Source organism: Brachycentrus maculatus, unplaced genomic scaffold (genome assembly GCF_059751285.1).
Source record: "Brachycentrus maculatus isolate JH-2025_06_01 unplaced genomic scaffold, ASM5975128v1 h1tg000475l, whole genome shotgun sequence".
NCBI classification, from domain to species: Eukaryota; Metazoa; Arthropoda; class Insecta; order Trichoptera; family Brachycentridae; genus Brachycentrus; species Brachycentrus maculatus.
Genome location: NW_028281222.1, coordinates 2,795,020 through 2,821,082, shown reverse-complemented (window position 1 = coordinate 2,821,082; position 26,063 = coordinate 2,795,020). Strand labels below are relative to the sequence as shown.

Below are 26,063 nucleotides of genomic sequence, written 5' to 3'. Positions count from 1 at the left end.
TTAAGTATTGTATGATATTTTAAATATTTTTTTATAAAGGTTTTTTGTATTGAAAGCACGATTTTATATAAAGTTAAAATAGATTTGTATTTTTTGTAAATGAATTTAAATTATGTAACGAGGTATCAGGAAATGCTGGTTGACGGCTCCTTCCACTAAGCTGTGGTTGTCCGGGGGGAGTCCGAAGTTCTCTGAAATGTAAATTTCCCGGCAGTCATTTCTTATCGACAAGACATTAAGGCATCTATTGTTTCTTTTCTAATGGGTAAAGTAAGGGAGAATGAATGTGTGTTACTTGATCATTTAATATGTCTTTATTATGACAATTTTTTAATCTATTTATTTCCAAAATTTCGAGCCTATCTAATTTTTTACCTTTACTACATTTGTGTAAGATTTTTACATTAAAATTTTTATCGAAATCATGATTTGACTCTATCAAGTGGTTTGCAAAAGTGGAGTTTTCTTTTTTATTTCTCCAACTTTGGACATGTTCGTTTATTCTTATTTTAAACGATCGTCCTGTTTGCCCCACGTATTCAGCACTGCATGATCCACAACTTAATAAATATGAGCCTGAATTTGTTTCTTTTTCCCTTTTATCTTTATTATTAATTAGTATCTTCCCCAGATTTGAATTATAATTCAAATTCAATCATAATTCAAATCTGGGGAAGATACTAATTAATAATAAAGATAAAAGGGAAAAAGAAACAAATTCAGGCTCATATTTATTAAGTTGTGGATCATGCAGTGCTGAATACGTGGGGCAAACAGGACGATCGTTTAAAATAAGAATAAACGAACATGTCCAAAGTTGGAGAAATAAAAAAGAAAACTCCACTTTTGCAAACCACTTGATAGAGTCAAATCATGATTTCGATAAAAATTTTAATGTAAAAATCTTACACAAATGTAGTAAAGGTAAAAAATTAGATAGGCTCGAAATTTTGGAAATAAATAGATTAAAAAATTGTCATAATAAAGACATATTAAATGATCAAGTAACACACATTCATTCTCCCTTACTTTACCCATTAGAAAAGAAACAATAGATGCCTTAATGTCTTGTCGATAAGAAATGACTGCCGGGAAATTTACATTTCAGAGAACTTCGGACTCCCCCCGGACAACCACAGCTTAGTGGAAGGAGCCGTCAACCAGCATTTCCTGATACCTCGTTACATAATTTAAATTCATTTACAAAAAATACAAATCTATTTTAACTTTATATAAAATCGTGCTTTCAATACAAAAAACCTTTATAAAAAAATATTTAAAATATCATACAATACTTAAATTCACTAAAATTAAATTAATTTCTCATAAAATTATATCAAATCATGGTTATCAACTCCTGCCTTCTTTTATATATAACATACAAATTTGTAAAGCCTCTCACCAGTCTGATGATGTCGGTAACGACGAAACCCGGTCGCTGGTCAAATAAAAAAGTGGAAAAGCTAAAAATATTGGTTTTAATCTAATAATAAATTAAAAATGCAATTCCATCACGAAGTGTCAGTGGATAATATAAATCTATTATACCAGGAAAAGAAACAAAGTAGATGATATCATGGATCGCGTGGCAAATTCAAATGGCCATGGGCAGGACATATTGCAAGACAGGAGCCCACAAGATGGACCCCAAGAATTCTACCTTGAGACCTTGGGAGAACTAAAGAGGTGCCGGAAGACCCCAAAGAGATGGTCCGACGACATAGTCGTTGTGGGGGGTAGAAACTGGCTGCAAGCAGCAACCGACAAGAGGGAATGGAAAGAAGGGGAAGAGGCCTATATCCAGCAGTGGAGGACAGAGGGCTCATGAAGAAGAAGAAGAAGAATTAGGATCATATACTAATCACAAGTAACCGCAAACTAAACTCCGATCTGTACAGTGTTTTTCAGTATCTCGCGTTCTACAAAAAGTAAGCAAATAGAACGCTTTTAAGCGTCTCCCGCTCTCTACCAACAGTATGTTAAAGATGTTTTTAAACGTTTCCCCCAAACAATGTGTTAGCCGGATCCACGCGGCTCGCATAACCGTATGTGTTTTAACAAAACATGCCCCATACGCGGCTGACATAACCGTATGTGATTTTAATTTGCTCCAAGTTTCCAACCTCAGTTCAACATGGAGGGATTTTTTCATGGTGTGGAACTTTGGATAAAATAATACGTCAATCCTTGGCCTTATGACATCTGTTGAAATATCTGACTAATAATTTGTAACATCACAAGGATAAATAAAAGATCAGATCCCTGATTTTTCTTGGGGTCAGTAATTAGTCTGTGCCATAATCATGCCCTATATCTGTCTCACTCTCGACGCTACGCATCGCCAGTGGGTAAGAGTGACACACGATGCGTGCTTTGATTTATTTATGTTATGATCTTATTTGTTTATATTACGATATATTTCAAGAATAATGTGACAAACGTATATTATAGAGAACAAAAAAGGCACAATGAATCCCATTGAAAGTTTTTGTTTAGGGAAATAAATCGTTTCTTAACTAAATACATGATAAAAGTAATCATTTAAAAAAGGGAAAAATACGCGCACGGGCGTCTCTCAGGAACAAAGTTAACGCGGTTAAAAGGTTAATATTGTTAGAAATATTTATGTATTAAATGTCGAATCAAACACTGATTTTTCAAGCCTACTAAGTTGTATTTCATTGCAAGCAACAACCGACCGGAGGAAATGGAAATAAGGGGAAGAGGCTGTAGAGGTCAGAGGGCTCATAAAAAATTATCAATTACCTGATGTCTTTGCATTTCGGCCTCACTCGGAGTTCCAGCATCTTGGCTGGTCGCATTTGGAGAGTTGAAGACTGGATTCCTGTTGAAGCTCGGCGAAGGGCCCTTGATCCTCCTTGCAGCTCCGCCTACAGCCTCCGGGCTTCTACTCCGGCTGGTCTCCACATTCTGGACCTTGCTCAGCACCCCCTGATAGCTCTTGGCCATCTGGTCTATCTTGACTACTTGGTTCTTCACTACGACGTTGGTGTAGGAGCAGTTCCTAGCCTCGACGGCGTTGTTCTCATTGAGAACGATCCGTCTTTGGCCTCCGAGGTCCTTGTTGTCAGCTGTCTGCCGGCCGACTGCGTAGTTGGAAGGCACGTCTTTGTTGACCAGCACGTTTTTAGCTGGAGTGTTTACAGTTAAAGCGTCAGAGCTAAAGACTTTCGGACAAAGAATCTCAGCATTCTGAGCTTGATTCGAAGGGTTTTTCGTAGTTTTCTGCGAGTTTCTTACGTAATATTCGAATTTCGATACTTTGGACATGATTCCACCTGGTTTCGGAGGCGTGTTGGATCTCTGGGATATCGCATCTTGATCAGAGTTACTCGAATTTGATATCTGGTCGAATTCTCTGAACGTTTTCCTGGGTACGACTGGGGGTTTTCGCTTACTGAGCTCTATAAAAGTCATATTTAATTCTTTGTCCAAGTTTTTCTGGGCGTCTGTGAAGACGTTGCGATCGTTTGGTGCTTCCATATTATCATTGGCATACCTTAAATGGTTGGTATTTTGAGATTCGTTTCTTCCATTGAAGTGTTTAGTATCATCAGAAGTTTGAGATGTAGGGAACTGGTTTTGGGATCTATTTTCTGCATGGCTTTGATCGTAGCTTTCGCTGGGTAGGAAGTGTATGGGAGCCATGGATATTCTCTGATTGGGGAGAACCGATTTCATCAGATTGGCTTCCGCGGGATGATTGAATCGAAGGTAGTTGGATCTACCTACTCCGATCATACACCCTGGAACAAAAAAACTAGTTATTATGGAAGTTTCAAAGGAGGTAGAGATGAAACTAATGGATAACTGTTACATTTTAGGTAGTCCACATGGAATGATATTAGTTTTTTTCAATAGGTATATATTTCTTTCCAGATCAAGTATTTGATGGCAGGCGCTGTGGCGTAGTTGGGTAGACGGGGTACTCGCGGGTTCGATTCCCGCCAATTGCAAAATGAATTCAAGAAAGATTTATTTTCAATTGGTCTGGGTGTTTGTGATGCATTTTTCACATTTACCTTCCCTATCCTTACTATCCTACCTGCAGACAAGCATCTAAAATAGACGCTTTGCGGGTTATTCTTTTAAATAAAAAATAAAAAATATCAAATTGTCAAATATATCAGGAGCTAGAAAAGCGTCAACAAATATGCGTACTGGTTGCTTTGAATGATCAAATAAAAAACCAAATTAGTCCTTTGGTAACCAGGACTTTTAGGATTCATTTTTCTTTTCCCATATCCGCTCCATATGTGGAGCATATAGAGTTCACAACTGTCTCCAGGCTTTTCTGTCGGCCGCCAGCTCCCTTGCGTCCTCCCAAGTCAGATCCGCGTCCCGAAGTTCAGACGAGAACTGCCGACGAATTGTCAGCAGTGGTCGGGAACCTGATGCCTTGTAGAAGAGGCAAGCTTGATGGCGGCTCTCGGGAGGCATGCGGAGTACATGGCCAAGCCAACTGAATCGCCTTTTCTTTAGGACAGTTGTGACCAAGATTTGCTGTGTCCTACACCTTATCTCTTCATTCCTCACAAAGTGCATGGGGCACTGCATAATTTAAAAGCAGTGTTATCTTGATCGATAACGCATGAAGAAAAGGTGATCAGCGCTCCGCTTCAGGTACCACTAGTCCAGGGTACTATTAAATAAATATTATAATGAAAAATCACTCAAAATTACTTATTTGACCCCCCCCCTGGGAATCAAACCCGGGACCTCCAGTACGGTAGCCGAACATACTGACCATTACACTACGGAGGCGGACAACAATTACACTCTAATATTTATTCAATATTACCCAGGACTGATCCCTGAAGCCCAAGTGATCACCTTGCCTCCTTGCAAGTAACAATCAAGATAAAACAGTGCCCAATGCACCATTAGGTGCGGATAAGGGTAAGAAGAAGAACAAATTGTACCTTGCGACAGTCTAATCGGTTGAAAGTGTCGTGTCCCATCTACGGTGGTGTCGCCCTCCAGAGGATATAGGGTGACCACGCCGTGGGAGTTCTCTATGTGGCAGTGGGACAGCTGCACCCCAGTGCCCTGCACGCAGATGTCCGAGCTGGGATCGGATCCTATGGTCACCCTGCCTGCAAATCAAAAAGGATGTTAACACAAAAAATTAAGAAAGAATTCACTGTGTTTTGAGTGTGCGCAAATCTTTCTTTACAATTCTGGGTTTATCTCCACTAAGGAGTTATTTTTATAGATATCTCGACATATCGCTCACTCCTTTCAAGAATGTCATAAATCAAAAATCGTCAATTTTCAGTTGTGCGTGTTTTCAGAATGCCCAGAAAGTGTACTTTATCCGGGCAAAAGCGGCATATTTTTAACTGAATATTTACCCGCTACAGGGCAGAAAGTGTTGTTTTTGTATTTTGAAGAAAAGGTAGTGTTTAATTATTTTTTTTTTAATGTAATTAATATTTTTCAAATGGGGAATAAACCTTCAGGTTTTACCTTAAAAGATCTGTTGCACGGTAAAAAGTTCAACAAATGGTTTGATATTTATTTTTAATACATTGTATTATATTTTAAAACTTTAAAAACGATCTCCTGAAAAATCAAGTTTTTTGATTAATGACGTTCTTGAAAGGAGTGAGCGATGCGTATGTTTATTATAAATGAATAAATTGAAATTGAATAGAGCTGGAAAGAGGTAAGAAGAAGAAACAACATGTACCTTGTTTAATTGGATGTATGGTGACCGCGGTGCTGAGGCGACCACACCCCAAACTGACGAGGTGCGGAGAGTTGGTAGCAACTCTGGAATCATACACAAATATAATTACTACAACTGCTCATCTTGTCAGGAGTTTGGTCCACTACATTTTTGTCTATGCTGCTGAAACATGGACCATAAAAGCAGCAGAAAGGAGAAAATGTGGTATACGAGGCGCATGCCCCGAATCCCATGGACAGCTAGACGCACCAACGAGTCTTTTCGCCAGGAACTACACTCGGATGACTTGACTCTGGCCAATGTCTGTACACAACGGATTTTTCAGTTCTTTGGACACTGTTTCGTCTTATTGTACTGGAAAACTTGTGATAAGGAAGACGGAAACGCGCAAATGATAGTCATTATTTCTTTATAAAAAATTAATTATAGAGTTATAAGAACAAAGCGACACCAATGGAAAAAGAGCGACCGCGACGTATATACGTTTGAATATTAATCTAATCTGAGCACAAAAATATTGGTCCTCCACCCCTTATATATGATTTTAAAGGCGTTGTATGTGGTGGGGAGAGTATTGTAAACATTTAAAACTTAATGAACTGCGTCTATTTGTTCTTCTCGAATACATTTATGCCTACAATTTTAATAAAAAAAAAATTATAAAAATACACAATTTTCGGCATGAACAGACACGTTACGCGTGGCAACTAGGATAGCCTGGAACGTCTGGTTGTATAGGTAGCCAGAAGGGGAAGAGAGGGAGGGAAGATCTCTTAGTGATGGACCGATCAAGTGAAGGCAGCAGCAGGCACCTCAGTGGTTGGAGCTACATGCAGCGCAGTCAAGGGATAACTGAAGAAGAGTCATTTCTTCCACAAGGGTCACAACCCTCAGTAATGAGGAATATTGAAAGCTGTCCCACCGCATTCCCAGATCTGATACAGAAGCATCTAGGCTTCCTGATAGACCTTCTCTTGCAAAGCAATTTTGTAATCTGTATCATACATGATAAAACTAGTGAAGGACATTGGTAACATATACCAAGCCAGGACACAAAATGCCGAACCGTCTTCTTGTGAAATGGAAGACCTGTTGAGGACAGTCAGCAGTCCGGCTTCTCCTGAGGAGTGCAACGTGGTTTCCTCCCAGCAATGAGCAAATGCTGACAAGTTCCCGATTGGCCCACACTAGATTATCCCTCCTGTTCCCAACACTGATTCAAATAAAACATCTCTTTTTTAGTAACTTGACACAAAAATCCATGTAAGGATCTATAAACCGTGTACATAATAAAGCAAGGTAAATAATAAATACAATTTTGTTTCGATTTAAAATTTTGCATTGATTATTTATTAAAACCGTTCTGGAGGTCCCGGGTTCGATTCCCAAGGGGGGTAAAATAAATATAAGTGATTTTTTCACTGTCATATTTATTCAATATTACCCTGGACTGGTACCTGAAGCGGAGGGTTGATCACCTTTCCTTCATGTGTAAACGATCAAGATAACACTGCGTTTATATGACGCAGTGCCCTATGCACCATTGGGGTGCGGATAAGGGTTTTATTATTATTTATTATTTATTAAAAAAACAGATCTAAGTAGGTACCTTCTTCTTTTGAACGTATGACTCTTAAAATTTGTACTTTATTTTCATTCATTAAAACCCTTATCCGCACCCCAGTGGTGCGTAGGGCACTGCATTATATAAATCGAGTGTTATCTTGATCGTTTTACACATGAAAGGTGATCAGCGCTCCACTTCCGGTACCAGTCCAGGCTAATATTGAATAAATATTACAGTGAGCCGAGCGTGCTGACCATTACACTACGGAGACGGACAAAAGCACTTTATATTTGTAGTTTATACTAGCACTTTTAATCTAATTTTATTTCTGATATGTATTGTCTTCTTTCCAGTGCCCTTCATTATAACCTAAAATATAATGTATAACACAGGCCATGCCTTTGCCGGATTTTTGTATTAATTTTTTTTTGTACTTGTAATTATAATATACCTATTGTGAAATGCAAAAGAATTTAACCTTTTCCACTCTGACCATTTTTTCTCATAACTGATCAGCTACTCTGATCAAAAAAATGCGACGTTTTTCTACCATTACAATAAATATTTTGGTTCCCTAATTATGGGACACCCTGTCTGGCAATTCGTATGACCATGTTAATTAAGATTAACTGTATTTATCTGAAATATTTTTTAGTAGAATATACTCGGGTGATAGAGTAATCAGTGATTAAAGTTATACCTGCGCCGGGCCAGACATTGTGGCCCACGGAGCTGCCTACTAGAATCATACGGGCCAGAATGTCTGGCCTGTGGAGAGGTAAGAGTTAAAATATAATGTATACCCACACACAGGCCATTCCTTTGTGGGATCTTTTTGTATTAATATATATTATTTGTACTTGTAATTTTCATATAGGTATAGTAAAATGCAAAAGAATTTAAAATAAAAAAATATATATATATTTATATATACGAACCTGAGAGAGTTTCCTCTTTCTTGCACATCAACGGCCGCCACATCCTCTACCGTCGGACTCACCAGCCCTGACATTTCAATACTGGCCACATCCCACGGCACCAAACACCGCTAGCACCAAACTCTACCACTCTACCTATAATCTTCCACAGACAACTCACCGCAACCGCACTACACGAATACCCGGACCACAAAACATTTAAAACATAACAATTTTAATAAAAACTTATGACTGGCATAGCTTTTGTATGGGGCACGTCATATAACGAAAAATGACACTTGATAAAAATTTATTATTTTTGGCACTTTTTTTCCAAATGACGGAAGGAGGATTCTGCAAAGAAAGAAAAGAAACATATTAGTACATTTTGACATCTCGACATAGACGAAGAAGAATATTGAAGTCTGAGTATTTACAGGGCTTACGACCTGGCATAGGCTGGTTTAAGTGATCAATCACTTTACACATTCGCCAATTCTACCCATATTTTTTTTTTTACATCTCATCAAAGATGAAGAAGAATATGGAAGTCTGGGCATTAACGGGGCTGACGACCGTCATAGGCTGGTTTAAGTAATCACTTAACACACGTGTAACATTCACCAATTCTACCCATTATTATATACAGAAAATACCATTTTCATTTTTATTATTTAAGTTTATAATTTGACCAGATAATTTATTTACAACATTTTGAGTGTGTCCAAATACTTGTTCACAAAATCTGGATTATCTCCAATTACAGGAGTTATTTTCATATGAAAATAACTCCTGTAATTGGAGATAATCCAGATTTTGTGAAGAAGTATTTGGACACACTCAAATGTTGTAAATTCTACCCATGATTGACAACCACACTTCTCAAATTCTTGGAACTTCTATATACTTATATGGTTCAATTTCGAATCAGAATATTTCATCCATATTCTCAATCATCTATGTTGAGATATGCTGGTTTAAGTGATTACTTTATACACGTGTTATGTTCACCATTCTACCCATGATTGACAACCACACTACTCAAATTTTGCATTCAATAATAAATAGTAAACAGAATGTAAAAGATAGTAAAATAAATTGATGAAGCGAATGTGGTTGACAACAGAAGCAGGAGAAGACTGAATTTGTATTTGGACACACTCAAAACGTGTAAACATTTTGAGTGTGTCAAAATACTTGTTCACAAAATTTGGATTATCTCCAATTACAAGAGTTATGTTCATATTATTTTATTACCAATAAAAGAGTTTCTGCTCAGTAAAAATCTTCTTTTCATATCACCAATAGATGTCTCTAGTGAAGTTCTAGTGATTCAAGAATAATGTTTCAAAATTGGTTCATATATATAGAACTTCCAAGAATTTGAGTAGTGTGGTTGTCAATAATGGGTAGAATTGGTGAATGTTACACGTGAGTAAAGTGATCACTTAAACCAGCCTATGACGGTCGTCAGCCGCGTAAACGCCCAGACTTCCATATTCTTCTTCATCTTTGATTATATATACATATATGTTTATATATATATATATATATATATATATATATATATATATATATATATATATATATATATATATATATATATATATATATATATATATATATATATATATATATATATATATATATATATATATATATACTGTAAATTATATATTATGACTAAATATAGCGTCGATCTGAAGCAGTGCCCAATGCACCATTGGAGACCGATTCAAAATTTCTTTTTGAATAACCATGCATATGTAAATTTGTTCAAAATATCAATCTCCAAAAATTATTCTCCAAAAATTGTTTTGAAATTTTGACATAACACAAGTGTGGCGTTCTGTTCTCTCTGCCTACCCTGCTGGGAGCGGCCTGATGGTTAGTTAGTTCCGTATTTATTATGACGTTATATATCGTAGTCATACAGGAGAAAGTGACCAAGTGCATTTTTTTACAAAAACGTGATCATTGACTATTTGATATCTTACTAGCTTAATATTGCCCTGAAAACATCCCAAAGGATTTTAAACTTGGAAGTATAATATATAGACTTGTAAAAATGACTAACTGCATTGATGTTTATTTTCTTGCCAAGCAAAAGTGACTTAAATGGCCCTCCTGAACATTTTACGTTTTGTTAGTTGGTCACTTTCTCCTGTACGACTACGATAAGTATGTATGTATGTGCTTTTTATCTCGTATAAAGTCGACCGGTATTAGCGCCAATCGATCATCGTTGGATATGTCGGAAGTTCTTAGCTAATAAATCAAAATTAGTAAAAAGATAGTTCAAGGATACTGCAGGGAATTTCGGAAAATCGATATTGGTCACGTCTGATGCCACAATAAGAGTGTGCCAAGTCAAAACTAGCTCTGTAGTGGACTTGCGCCATTGCAGAAACAGGTCCAAGGTGGAGACAAAGCCAGAGATTGCGAATATATATATATATATATATATAAATATATATATATATATATATATATATATATATATATATATATATATATATATATATATATATATATATATATATATATATTTATATATATATATATATATATATATATATATATATATATATATATATATGTATATATATACATATATATATATATATATATATATATATATATATATATATATATATATATATATATATATATATATATATATATATATATATATATATATATATATATATATATATATATAGCGGGTAAATATTAAGTTAAAAATATGCCGCCTTTGCTGGGATATAGTGTATTTTTTGGGCATTCCGAAAACACGCACAACTGAAAATTGTCGATTTTTTTTATATATGACGTTGCTGAAAGGAGTGAGCGATATGTGTGCATTTTGTGTCATCCAAACCGAGTTTATTTTTGGTTCAGAACTGCAAACATCTTGTGTATGGTTTTATTCTATTTCCGTTCTTCAGACTTACACTTTTCTCTCTTTTTTTGTATCTCCACGCTCTTCCCTTCGTTGTTCTTCAAATATTTCTGTAATTTAGAAAATAAAAGCGGAAGATTTATTCGAATTATTATATTATTTTTTGACATCTCATCAAAGATGAAGAAGAATATGGAAGTCTGGGCATTTACGGGGCTGACGACCGTCATAGGCTGGTTTAATTGGTGAATGTTACACTTTACACACGTGTAACATTCACCAATTCTACCCATTATTGACAACCACACTACTCAAATTCTTGGAAGTTCTATATATATGAACCAATTTAGAAACCTTGTTCTTGAATCACTAGAACTTCACATGAGACATCTATTGGTGAGATGTAAAGAAGCTTTTTTACTAAGCAGAAACTCTTATATTAGTTAGTATGTGAGATCCGAATCCTGGATTATAATCACACACATGAGAAACGCCAGAATATACCAATTTCATTTTTATTATTAAGCTTATAATTTGACCAGATAATTTATTTACAACATTTTGAGTGTGTCCAAATAATAAATTTTTGTGAACAAGTATTTGGACACACTCAAAATGTTGTAAATAAATTAACTGGTCAAATTATAAGCTTAAATAATAATAATAATAATAAAACCCTTATCCGCACCCCAATGGTGCATAGGGCACTTCGTCATATAAACGCAGTGTTATCTTGATCGTTCACACATGAAGGAAAGGTGATCAGCCCTCCGCTTCAGGTACCAGTCCAGGGTAATATTGAATAAATATGATAGTGAAAAAAATCACATATATTTATTTTACCCCCCTTAGGAATCGAACCCGGGACCTCCAGAACGGTAGCCGAAGAAGTTATACTATAATATTTACAGTGATTTTAAAACAAAGTTACATTTTAGTTATAATATGGTGAATTATATAATTTCTACGCAGAATTGGGACTCGAATTCATATAAGTATGCATTGTTAGCGTTTTGTACACGCGTTCGGAAGAGGTGATTCATGGCGCATTCCTGAATGGTTGGCTATGGGAAAATTCCTTATGGGCATTGTGACACGAGGAATGCTCATGGAATGTGTGTAATATGGAGTCGCATTAGTAATGTGTTATGATAAGTCTTATATCGAACAAACGGTACTGACGTTATACTATAAACAATAGTTAAAAATGCAAAATATAGGTTCAATTATATTAATTTTCAATTAAAATTTTACTTGGTAAATACCACTATTATTTAAGTGTGTTGCGACACGCGTTTCGATGCATCCCGCATCGTTTTCAAACGTCGTATCATCGAAACACGTGTCACAATAGATTTTAAGAAAAAGTGGTGTTTACCAAGTAAAACAAGTAAAGTGGAGTATAGTAAAACAAATTTATAAGGCGAACGTGTTTGGTAACATGGTATAAAAGCAAAGGAAGGGTGAGGAAAAAAAGCACGATTAAGTCTTTTAAATACACGAAAGTGGTCAGGTCAGGAGTCGGAGCTAGGACAGATTGGTACGGCGTTCTATTCTCTCTGCTTACCCCTACGGGGAAACGACATGGTGATTAGTTATGTGTGTATAAATATATATATATATATATATATATATATATATATATATATATATATATATATATATATATATATATATATATATATATATATATATTTATATATATATATAATTATATATATATATTTATATATATATATATATATATATATATATATATATATATATATATATATATATATATATATATATATATATATATATATATATATATATATATATATATATATATATATATATATATATATATATATACATATATATATATATATATATATATATATATATTTATATAAATATATTTATATATATATATATATATATATATATATATATATATATATATATATATATATATATATATTTATATATATATATATATATATATATATCGCTCACTCCTTTCAACAACGTCATATATCAAAAATCGTTAATTTTCAGTTGTGTATGTTTTCGGAATGCCCAGAAAATGTACTATATCCCAGTAAAAGCGGCTATTTTAACTTAACATTTACCCGCTACAGGGCGGAAGGTGTTGTTTTTGCATTTTGAAGAACAGGAATTGTTTTATTTTTCTTTTAAATATACTAAATATTTTTCAAATGGAGAAAAAACCTTCAGGTTTTACTTAAAAAGTTCAATAAGTGGCTTGATATTTTTTTTAAATACATTTTATTATATTTTTAAACTTTAAAAACGATATCCTGAAAAATCAAGTTTTTTTTATATGTGACGTTGTTGAAAGGAGTGAGACACATATATACAAACACACACACATATATATATATATATATATATATATATATATATATATATATATATATATATATATATATATATATATATATATATATATATATATATATATATACATATATATATATATAAACATGAGTGTAATGATAATATGCCTGATGTTAAATAATATCTAATAAGATATGAGCTAACCGATCTTACTTTCTCTTCGCCTATATGGTGTTACGGCTCTGAGCACCGCTTCTCAATCGTTAAGTTTTTTTAAATTTATTTATCAACTAGCTCTACCCGGCCACGTGTTGCTGTGCCTCAGTCCGGTCAAATAGAAAAGAAACAAAAGATAAAGCACGCATTCCTAATATAATTCATGTAATAATGCTTGTGGGATACAATAAAATATTAATAAATATAAAATAGTTTTTAGCAACTGTCTAGAAGAAGGTCATGGTTTTCAACCCCTGCCTGGTTTTGTGTTTACAACATTGCTTTGTAATTAAAGAAACGACAGTAAAAGTTTTTTTTTATAAAATAATCTTTTATAATTTACATTTAATATGACACTTCACCCAATACAATATTTTTTCATCTGATGTCTTTTATTTTTTCAGTGCGACGCATGCGCGACGCATGCGCGACGTCTGGTGGTAGATTCGCGCGATCTGCTTTACCGACTGTCACAATATTGAGAGTCGGTACTATATGTTTTAATAAAATCTATAGGTAGGTATTTTATTACATTTATATACATGTATACATATATATATATATATATATATATATATATATATATATATATATATATATATATATATATATATATATATATATATATATATATATATATATATATATATATATATATATATATATATATATATATATATATATATATATATATATATATATATATATATATATATATATATATATATATATATATATATATATATATATATATATATATATATATATATATATATATATATATATATATATATATATATATATATATATATATATATATATATATATATATATATATATATATGTTGAGGATTTGTGGTGTAACGGTAGGTTCCCTATTTGGCTGTGGAAGCTGCGTGCTGCGGCCGTATGGTGTTGTATGGGACACAAGATGTAGTACTCGGCCTTGCGAGCGGTCTGACCGCTTTTTGTCGACCGGCCCGTCAGTGTGTCAAGCACTGCCGGGCACTGTCAAGCACTGTCAAGCACTGAAAATGAAAACATCGCGAACTCTCAGAGAAAAACGACGAAACTAATCATTCCTCGCAGGAATAAGCAGAGATAATTTAATATTATTGACATCTCATCAAAGATGAAGAAGAATATGGAAGTCTGGGTATATACGGGGCTGACTACCGTCATAGGCTGGTTAAAGTGATAACTTTACACACGTATAACATTCACCAATTCCACCCATTGTTGACAGCCACACTACTCAAGTTCTTGGAAGTTCTATAAATATATTAATCAAATTTTGAAACATTGTTCTTGAATCACTATAACTTCACTAGAGACATCTTTTGGTGAGATGAAAACTTAGGATTTTGTGAACAAGTATTTGGACACACTCAAAATGTTGGAGATAATTGAACGCCACACCAATCTGTCTTTGCAAACGATCTTCGCCTCTTTCAAAAGAAGAGGCGAATAACGCTTGCAAAGATGGAAATGCGGCGTTCTATTCTCTCTCCCTACCCCTGCGGATAAGCGTGTGGTGTTTAGTTAGTTTTTTTTTTTGATAAAATCTTCCAATATCCAAATTGTCTAATTTTCTATTTCCCAAGTGATAAAATCTTCCAATATCCAAATTGTCTAATTTTCTATGTACCAAGTGATAAAATCTTCCAATATCCAAATTGTCTAATTTTCTATGTACCAAGTGATAAAATCTTCCAATATCCAAATTGTCTAATTTTCTATTTCCCAAGTGATAAAATCTTCCAATATCCAAACTGTCTAATTTTCTATTTCCCAAGTGATAAAATCTTCCAATATTCAAATTGTCTAATTTTCTATGTACCAAGTGATAAATAGCCGACAAATACCGGTCTTTTGACCAATAATCTTCAATTACGTCCAAAACGATAACGAGATTTGATAATCCCGGCGCAGATACGTCCAAACGAGTTAAGAACTCCCGAAACTGGTTTCGTTTGTATGACAAGGTCGTCGATGACGAATAAAAAAACAGACCACAACTACACATGGGCGAACGGATTAAGCAACGATTTCTCTCAAATAAGTCGTTAATTAATTCGGTTATTGTATTCGGTTATTTTGAGTCGAATCTTTTCACAAATTTGGTTGCGAATTGTGTAATTCAAGCATATATTTGGCAATTTGACTTCAAAACTTAAAATGGAAAGAAATATAAACCGAGTAAACTTAAGATGGAAAGTAATATACAACTAGAAAACTTAAGCTGGAAAGTAATATAACCAAGAAAACTTAAGATGGGAAGTAACTTATACACCAAGAAAACATAAGATGGAAAGAAATATAATCGGAAAAAACTTAAGATGGAAAGAAATCTTCACCAAAAAAACTAAAGATGGAACGAAATATACACCGAGAAAACTTAAGATGGTAAGAAATATTCACCAAGAAAACTTAAGCTGGAAAGTAATATAACCAAGAAAACTTAAGATGGGAAGTAATATACACCAAGAAAACTTAAGATGGGAAGTAATATACACCAAGAAAACTTAAGATGGAAAGAAATATAATCCGAAAAAACTTAAGATGGAAAGAAATCTTCACCAAAAAAACTAAATGTGGAAGGAAATATACATCAAGAAAACGTAAGCTGGAAAAAAATATAAACTCTCAACAAACCTCACATCACACTTAACACGCTTTATGCAAACATCCTTAGAACTACAAGATCCAAAACACATCAAACAAAACCTAACATATACATCTTTTGGTGACATTACTCCGTTTAGAGCGCAGTTATAAGATGAGACAGATAGACGATATATGGCGCTATACGAATGACGCATGTCGTTCAAGAACTATAAATGAATATTAACGAGGATGTCGTCATGCGACTCATTCACTAAAACAGCACGCATTTAAATTAGACAATGTTATGCAAAAACCATCCAACTCACAAATTGGCAAGCCGAGATAATTGAATCTTATTTTTTGACATCTCAACATAGATGAAGAAGAATGTGGAAGAATGGGCATTTACGGCGCTTACGGCCGTCATAGGCTGGTTTAAGTGATCACTTTACACACGTGTAACATTCACAAATTCTACCCATGATTGACAAAAAGTTTTTTTTCTAAATATATATTTCATTTTGAAAAGAAAAAAAGTTATTGAAGGGTAAGGACAAACGAAAAAAAAATTAAATTTAAATATATTCTAAAAAAATTCACAAAATATTATTTGTAAAAATTGCGCGCGGAGACATGTCTGGCCCAACGCGCAGCCGGTCGCTTACTGAATTTTATGTTTGCAAGTACCCCCTTAAGATATAAATTTAATTTTGATATTTCTCTACACTGTCAGTATTTTGAGTGTGTCCAAAATTTTGTTCACAAATACTATACGGTATTTAATTCACTTAGATATTTCTATAAAGATATTAGTGTCCTCTCAGTAAAGATGAAGAAGTCTACTGAGATGGAAGTCTGGGCATTTGCGACTCGTCATCGGTTGGCTTAAGTGATCACTATTTTCCTATTGTGGACACCTCCAACAAGTGCAAATCTGAAGAGTTAGCATAGGAATTGGGTTATAGGCATCAAAATTCACGAGCCGACAGCTGAGGTCATTCTCGTATTTGCTTCTTACATCACTCCATATAATTATTATTTATGTAAACGGTGGCACAAAACCTATAGGCTAAAATTTATTCATTTTTTTGATAGATTTTTTTTTGTTCAAGAATAGCTTCTTTCATCTCACCAACAGATGTCTCTAGTGAAATTCTAGTGATTCAAACAGTATATGTTAAAATAGAAAAAAATAAAAAATAAAAACCTATGTAAAAAGAACACCACCGACAAGACACATATTGATCAAGTCCGTAACACAGCATGCGCGATTTCACAATAGCCATGTATGGTGGTATGAGGAAAGCATTTATTAAACAGAGACTCTGTCCATTTGTATGTGAGGTCCGGTTCCTGGATTATATTCACGTACGACGATCGTAAGCCCTGTAAATGCCCAGACATTCACAGTCTTCTTCATCTATGTTGATGTAATAAAACATGGAACAAAGGCAAAATAAAGCAATGGGTAAATGATCAAAAGTTAATTTTATGAAAATTGTAAAATAGTTTATATTGTTAATTTTTTCCTTCTTTTTTTGTGTATATTAGGTTAAAATGGTTAAAAACAATATAAAATGTATGTAAAAAGAACTCTACCGACAAGACACACAAGGTGGCTTGGTGGGTCTCTGCATTTTTTTGTTAAATATGTTCAAAATTATTCTTTAAAGAAATGTATACAGTTTATGTTAGTAAAAAAATTAAAAATAATAATAAAATAAAATGTGTAATTTTTTTTACAAAATAATAATATAAAATTGCTCCAACAGTTTTGTGGTACCAAGTCCATTAAACTGGATGGCTATGACGTCAGGAATCATACTATTGTTTTGTATACATTGAGAAAACCGCAAATTGGAGTTGGAACGTTATGCCTCAATGGTTGAACATACTTCCCAGATGTCTCTACTGAACTCAGACGAAATATTGACAAAAACCATGTGTGGTATATGGAATAAATACATAATTATTCTATGTATGAATTTTTAATCAAACAGAGATTTTTCGAGTCCACTTTGCTGTATTTTATTTTTAAAAGAAAACACATTAAAATTAATATTGTGACAATTCGCTCACTCCTTTCAAGAAGGTCATAAATCAAAAATTGACAATTTTCAGTTGTGCATGTTTTCGCAATGCCCAGAAAATGTTCTATATAAAGATGCATATTTTTTAACTTAATATTCACCCGCTACAGGGCAGAAAGTGTTGTTTTTGCATTTTTAATAAATGGTATTTTTTAATTATTTTTTTTTAATATACTTTATATTGTTCAAATGGAAAAAAAACATCCAGGTTTTAATATATTATTAGATTAAAACCAATATTTTTAGCTTTTCCACTTTATTTTTATTTGACCAGCGACCGGGTTTCGTCGTTACCGACATCATCAGACTGGTGGGAGGCTATACAAATTGTTATGTTATATATAAAATAAGGCAGGAGTTGATAACCATGATTTGATATAATTTTATGGAGAAATTAATTTAATTTGAGTGAATTTAAGTATTGTATGATATTAAAAATATTTTTTACAAAGGTTTTTTTCCATCCTCTCTGCCTACCCTTGCGGGGAAACGGCGTGATGGTAGTAGTAGTAGTAGTGGTTTTTTTTTTGTAAAAAAAAAATCTTTTTAATATCATACAATACTTAAATTCACTCAAATTAAATTAATTTCTCCATAAAATTATATCAAATCATGGTTATCAACTCCTGCTTTGTTTTATATATAACATAACAATTTGTATAGCCTCCCACCAGTCTGATGATGTCGGTAACGACGAAACCCGGTAGCTGGTCAGTTAAAAATAGAGTGGAAAAGCTATAAATATTGGTTTTAATCTAATAATATATTAAAAATGCAATTCCATCACGAAGTGTCAGTGGATAATATAAACATAATGATTCATTGATGCATGGGTTCACAATGTTTTTTTTTGCATTTTACAATATGTTATACATAATGACAAGTAAAAAAAAATATATATTGGTACAAAAAAAGATCCCACAAAGGCATGGCCTGTGTGTGGGTAAACATTCATAATAAAGGGAATTGGAAAGAATACAGTAGATATCAGAAATATAAATAGATTAAAAGTGGTAATATAAACTACAAATATTTGATTTTAACAGAAAACAAAAACATGAAAATTAAAAAAGTGGACACATCGCTTACTCCTTTCAACAACGTCATATTTCAAAAATCGCCAATTTTCAGTTGTGTAAAATTGAAAATTATGTGAAATAATTTGGGTAGAATCTTGCATACATTTAAAATACGGATATCTGCTAAATACTAACCTAATTCAACATATAGCTCACTCCTTTCAACGTCATAAATAAAAAAAAATCATAAATTTTCAGTTGTGCATGTTTTCGCAATGCCCAGAAAATGTACTATGGTTCAATATCTTATATCATAGAAACATATCGCTCACTCCTTTAAACAATGTCATATTTCAAAAATCGCCAATTTTCAGTTGTGCGTGTTTTCCGAATGCCCTGAAAATGTACTATATCCCAGCAAAAGAGGCATATTTTTAACTTAATATCCCGCTACAGGGCAGATAATGTATTTTTTGCATTTTGAAGAAAATGTATTGTTCAATTATTTTTTTAAGTATTCTAAATATTTTTCAAATGGAGAAAAAAGCAAGGTATTCTTTTCATGGTTCAATTAAGCCAAAGTTAATTAAATACTGTAATTGCAACTCACGGTCGTTGACCCCGCACTTTTCGTGGCAATAACATCTCATTTAACTGTTACATTAAGAGTGACTGTCCAAACAATCGATCGGGCATTAGAAAAGCGTGCCTTAACGGCGATTTATGGTATGGTACCAAGAACCGTCGACCTTCGTCTGCCATCTGACCATTACTCTAAATAAACCAAGTATGAAAGTTCGCGACGGGTTGGGTAAAAATAAATGTAGACATTCTGCAAGCGCCGACACAATGCGACAGCATTTTTTGCTGCGTTTTATTATTTTTTTATTATTTTTTTATCTTTTTTCATGTTTTACTGTTCATTTCTCACTCATACGTTTCACATGTCCAAGCCATCTCAATACACACTTCTTAATAATATTAAAATATCGCTCACTCTTTTCAAGAACGTCATAAATCAAAAACTTGATTTTTCAGGAGAACGTTTTTAAAGTTTAAAAATATGATACAATATATTAAAAATAAATATCAAGCCACTTACTGAACTTTTTACTGCGCAACAGATCTTTTTAGGTAAAACCTGAACGGTTTTTCTCCATTTGAAAAATATTTAGTGTATTTAAAAAAATTATTAAACAATACCTTTTTTTCAAAATGCAAAAACAACACTTTCTGCCCTGTAGCGGGTAAATATTAAGTTAAAAATATGCCGCTTTTGCTGGGATATAGTACATTTTCTGGGCACTCAGAAAACATAATATTTTTCAATAATTTTTTAATATTTTTCAAATGGAGAAAAAACCTTCAGGTTTTACCTTAAAAGATCTGTTGCACAGTAAAAAGTTCAAAAAGTGACTTTAATATTTATTTTTAATACATTTTATTATATTCTTAAACATTAAAAACGATCTCCTGAAAAATCAAGTTTTTTGATATATGACGTTGTTGATATATGAAGTTTTTTTTTTCTTTTTAAAATGACTTTAATTATTGTCTTTTTACTTATGTTCTCCTTCCCTTTCAACTCATTTCCTGACCACGTTTCCTGCATGTATGTACCATTCTTCCACGGTCAAGATGTGTTCACTAATTTCTCACAGTATGTACACACACGACTCTGGATTCATGTGTTACCCGGAAATAAAATTGTTTAAATTCTTTTTACACCAATCACAAGTGCTACAAAGCTTAATGGAGTTATAATTGTTGTTTACCAATTCCCAGACCTTAGTGATGTAAATATTTGATTTATTAGTCATTTTAGAAACTGGTTCTTCACACTATCGGAGAAACATGGATAACATTTCGGTGCGTCCGAATACTTGTTCACAAATCTGTGTTTTCTGCACATAGAATTTTTTTAAATATTTTCGACGTCCCATCATATATGAAGAAGAATTTAGAAGTCCAGGTGTTTATAGGGCTAATGACCCGTCAAAGGCTGGTTAAGTATCACTTGATTAATACAAACACATACATATACACAAATATTATACAAATATAATATAATATATATATATATATATATATATATATATATATATATATATATATATATATATATATATATATATATGTGTGTGTGTGTATATACTACTTACTTTTAGTCCACCTTCGAGGTGTAATGGTCAGCGTGTTTAGCTACCGCGCTGGAGGTCCCGGGTTCGATTCCCAGGATAATAGGGGGTTAAAAAGAAATATTAGTGATTTTACACTGTATATTTATTTAATATTACCCTGGACCATCCTGAAGCGCAAGAGTGATCACCTTGTCTTCATGTAAGTAATGATCAAGATAACACTGCGTCAATTCGATGCAGTGCCCTATGCACCATTGGGTGCGCATAAGGGTTATAAGTAATGAGTAACCACATATTAATGATATGTATTTTTTTAGACACATATGTATGACACATATGGGCTGATCACCTTTCCTTCACGTGTAAACGATCAAGATAACGCTGCGTTTATATGACGCAGTGCCCTATGCACCATTGGGTGCGGATAAGGGTTTTATTATTTATATATATATATATATATATATATATATATATATATATATATATATATATATATATATATATATATATATATATATATATATATATATATATATATATATATCTGATCTGTTGCAAGACTTGGTATTCCAGATTCCAGATTTAATATCTACTCTACATTGAACGTTACGAAACACATGTGCTCTGTGATGCTCATGTCAGTATGGTACATGTAACAGCTCACATCTGCTGAGCGCAATCTCGGGTAACGCTATATCCACACCGATTACACGTGTGAACAGTCTTATTCGTATACACTCCCGATTTATCCCGGAAGTACTTGTTGTGGACAGGTAATACAGACCAACGATCTGATTAACAAAATAACGGATAACATTTTGAGTGTGTCCAAATACTTGTTCACAAATCTGAATCATCTTCAATTAGGAGTGATTTTTATATTATTTTTTTGACATCTCATCAAAGATGAAGAACAACATGGAAGTCTGGGCATTTACGGGAGTAAATGAGTGTATTAAAAATAATAAATCTTTGTCAGACGTGAGGAATATCTAATTTAACATACTCAAACTATAAAGAATTGTATTATACTCGTGAAGTGTTTATAACAGCCGATATAATTAATATTTTCATTCGTCATTTTCGTTTGGAAAATTCACCTTCGAAAAAACGTTATTTTAGTAAGTTGGCAATGAATGACGTCACAGAAACGATGGAGTTATTTTAATGTTGGTGTAAATTATTGGCGGCTCTATTTGTTGATGTCTATGGTCCACCCTCCCACCCCCCCCTCCCCTCATATTTGTATAACACAAATGGTAGTGTAGTGGTAAACAAACAATCCACACTACTACTAGTACAGCTCTTTAAACCATAGACAATATACCATATGACGTCATAAAACGTACGATGACGGAAATTTGATGACGTATGCGAACGCAAGTTTTTCGTTTTATTCAAAAATCAAAACCTTCATATCTCCCTTAGTTCCCTACAGATTTCAATAAGAATGTTATCGAAAGTCTTGTGATTTTTCATAAGGGTAATTTGACCGTTTCACTGGGGTGGTGGTGTTGGGCGGGAAGGGTAATTTTACCTTTTCACTCGACTCATCGTAAATTGCGTGTAAGTTTTTTTACGCATGACTTTTACGGCATCTTTTGATCTCATATCGATGTATACAGTATGGTTAAATGTTATCACTTCTTTTCAGAGATTTTTATCTCTATTATGAGGGCGAATTCGCCCGCAGATAGTGTGTTTCTATCAGTGGCGGACCTACCCTAGAAGCCCAGAAGCCCGGCATGCCTAACAACTCCAACAATGATTAAAAATACATAATTAATGTATGCCTATTTTTAAATTATCGCGCGCTTTTTCGTACTACCCGAGATGGCCGAGCGTAAACATTCGGCTTTCGCCCTGTCTGTTGCAGGTGCAGGAGATACATGATTAGCCATCTCGCTCGCTCTCATTGGCTTCAATTTGGGCTTCTGCTTCCAGCAAAACGCATAGTTGATTTGGTTTAAAAACATAACTTTAAACCGTATGTAGGTACCTATATGGCATTTTGTATCGAGTTTGGAAGCCAGCTTCGGTAGCGTGAACATAGCTACAAGAAATTAGCTACAATTCGCAATATTTGTAACGAACGTATTTCATTATTGTTATCTGTTTACTAATCTGTCAGATGCTTATCAACTAGTTTTATGCCTTTGTAGAGTTCATAAATATAAAATATAATTGATAATCCATAATTAAATACGGTAATTGTAGGAATTATTAAGATTTGAATAAGTTTTCGCATTTTTTTCGTTCTTCGCTACGTTTTTCGTAAGCACATTTTGTTTGAACGTCATAATGAATTCGGATACGGCCGATGTCGTTTGTGCTGTTTTATTTATTTATTTGTTTTATTTATAAAAGTTGTTGAAGGAATGAATTTATAATGGAAAGGTGAGCGCATTGAATTTTATTAAAAAAAAGAAATGATTACATCTCAAGGTCTCAAAGACCTACTCCTGATTTAAAAATATCACAACTGTTAAATTACATAAAAGGAAGTTTAATCAGTCGATATACAAAACTCGTTGGATTAGAAACGTATTGAAATATATTATTAGATTAAAACCAATATTTTTAGCTTTTCCACTTTATTTTTATTTGACCAGCGACCGGGTTACCGACATTTTACTACCGTTACCGACATCATCAGACTGGTACTGTCGATGTCGATGTACTGATGATGTCGGTAACGACGAAACCCGGTCGCTGGTCAAATAAAAATAAAGTGGAAAAGCTAAAAATATTGATTTTAATCTAAAAATATATTAAAATGCAATTCCATCACGAAGTGCCAGGGGATAATAAAAATCTATTAGAAACGTATTTTACTGCAGTCAACATTTTCTTGATTTCAATGTGATGGCTATTCCGTACAAAAATTACATCTTTGCATTTTTTACACTCATTACAATACATTGTTTATCTTTATATTGTTTTTTTAAATAAAGTTTTGTCCTGACATTTCTTGGTTGAACTGCATTTTATAGAATAAAATAACAACTATGAAATTTTTTCCACTTGAATTTTATTTGACCAGCAACCGGGTTTCTTCATAACTGACACCACCAGTCCGATGATGTCGGTTACGACGAAACCCTTTTGCTGGTCAAATAAAATTCATGTGGAAAAAATTACATAGTCGCTATTTTATTCTGGCTACGCTTGGATGGCTTGACTCTGGCCAATATCTGTACCCGACGGATTCTCCAGTTCTTTAGACACGTTGTGCGTGGCAACGAGGATAGCCTGGAACGACTAGTTGTGATCGGTAGCCTGGAGGGAAAGAGAGGGTGAGGAAGATCCCCACACGATGGACCGATCAAATGAAGGCAGCAGCAGGCACTTCAATGGTTGATGCGCTACGTGCAGCGCAGTCAAGGGATAACTGGAGAAGAGTCATTGCTTCTGCAAGGGTCACAACCCTCAGCAATGAGGAATAAGATGGAGAAGAAGATTTTATTATGAAAAATAATGGGCTTGCCTTACTGGTAAGCCCTGGGCACGCCACTGGTTTCTATCAGCCAATAATCACACATCGTGATATTTATCCATTCATCATCGTAATAATGAAGCAGGGTACGTATTACGCGATGGGATCCAATTAAGCGTGATCTGGTGACATCGACAAGAATACATGTGGTCAAATTGTAGAGCACTCTCAGCGGAGTGACTTGGCTTGACCGTGAGAACGCATTCCCCCATAGGCCACTTCACTCGCTCGAGTGTTTGAACTGTAACGCATTCACGCGTTTTATGAAGGACTTATCGTCACGCCACTTACAGCAGGGGTAGGCAGAGAGGATAGAACGAACACCACACTAATCTGTATTAGCAGACAGTCTTCCAAAATAAATTTTAAAAAATATTTAATTTAAAATGAACACTTCTTACTTTAATAAACCAAAGCCACTGTTTACATCGAAATTCATAATAAATTAAATAATTATACAATGTTACACGTGTGTAAAGTGATCGCTTAAACCAGCCTGTGACGGTCGTCAGCCCCGTAAATGCCCAGACTTCCATATATATACTTCCTTATATATATATATATATATATATATATATATATATATATATATATATATATATATATATATATATATATATATATATATATATATATATATATATATATATATATATATATATATATATATATATATATATATATATATATATATATATATATATATATATATATATATATATATATATATATATATATATATATATATATATATATATATATATATATATATATATATATATATATATATAGATATATATATATATATGAATATATATATATATATATATATATATATAGGGAGGGAAAACAGAACGTGGACGACCAAAAAAGACTTGATCAATCAGAACCTAAAATCTGGCGGTGTCAAAAGTCTGCGTAATCGGTGGGCATGTATGACTAGATGTATGGATGTGAAGGAGGCGAGGAGTGTATGTCAGGACAGAAGAGTGTGGCGTTCCATCCTCTCTGCCTACCCCTGCGGGGAAACAGCGTGATGGTAGTAGTAGTAG

General features: G+C 33.5%; 1 protein-coding gene across 1 annotated transcript in view; it reads right to left on the bottom strand.

Moving 5' to 3' along the window:
• The window catches only part of LOC148302181 (uncharacterized), a 93,778-nt gene that overhangs the window by 39,140 nt on the left and 28,575 nt on the right, over positions 1–26,063 (bottom strand). The window contains exons 2-5 of the mRNA XM_088272107.1: positions 8,219–8,551; positions 5,714–5,796; positions 4,944–5,117; positions 2,767–3,767 (exon numbers count right to left, since the gene is read on the bottom strand). Of these exons, the coding sequence (XP_088128233.1) occupies positions 2,767–3,767; positions 4,944–5,117; positions 5,714–5,796; positions 8,219–8,292 (1,332 nt within the window). The 5' untranslated portion in view covers positions 8,293–8,551. The remainder of the gene's footprint in view (positions 1–2,766; positions 3,768–4,943; positions 5,118–5,713; positions 5,797–8,218; positions 8,552–26,063) is intronic.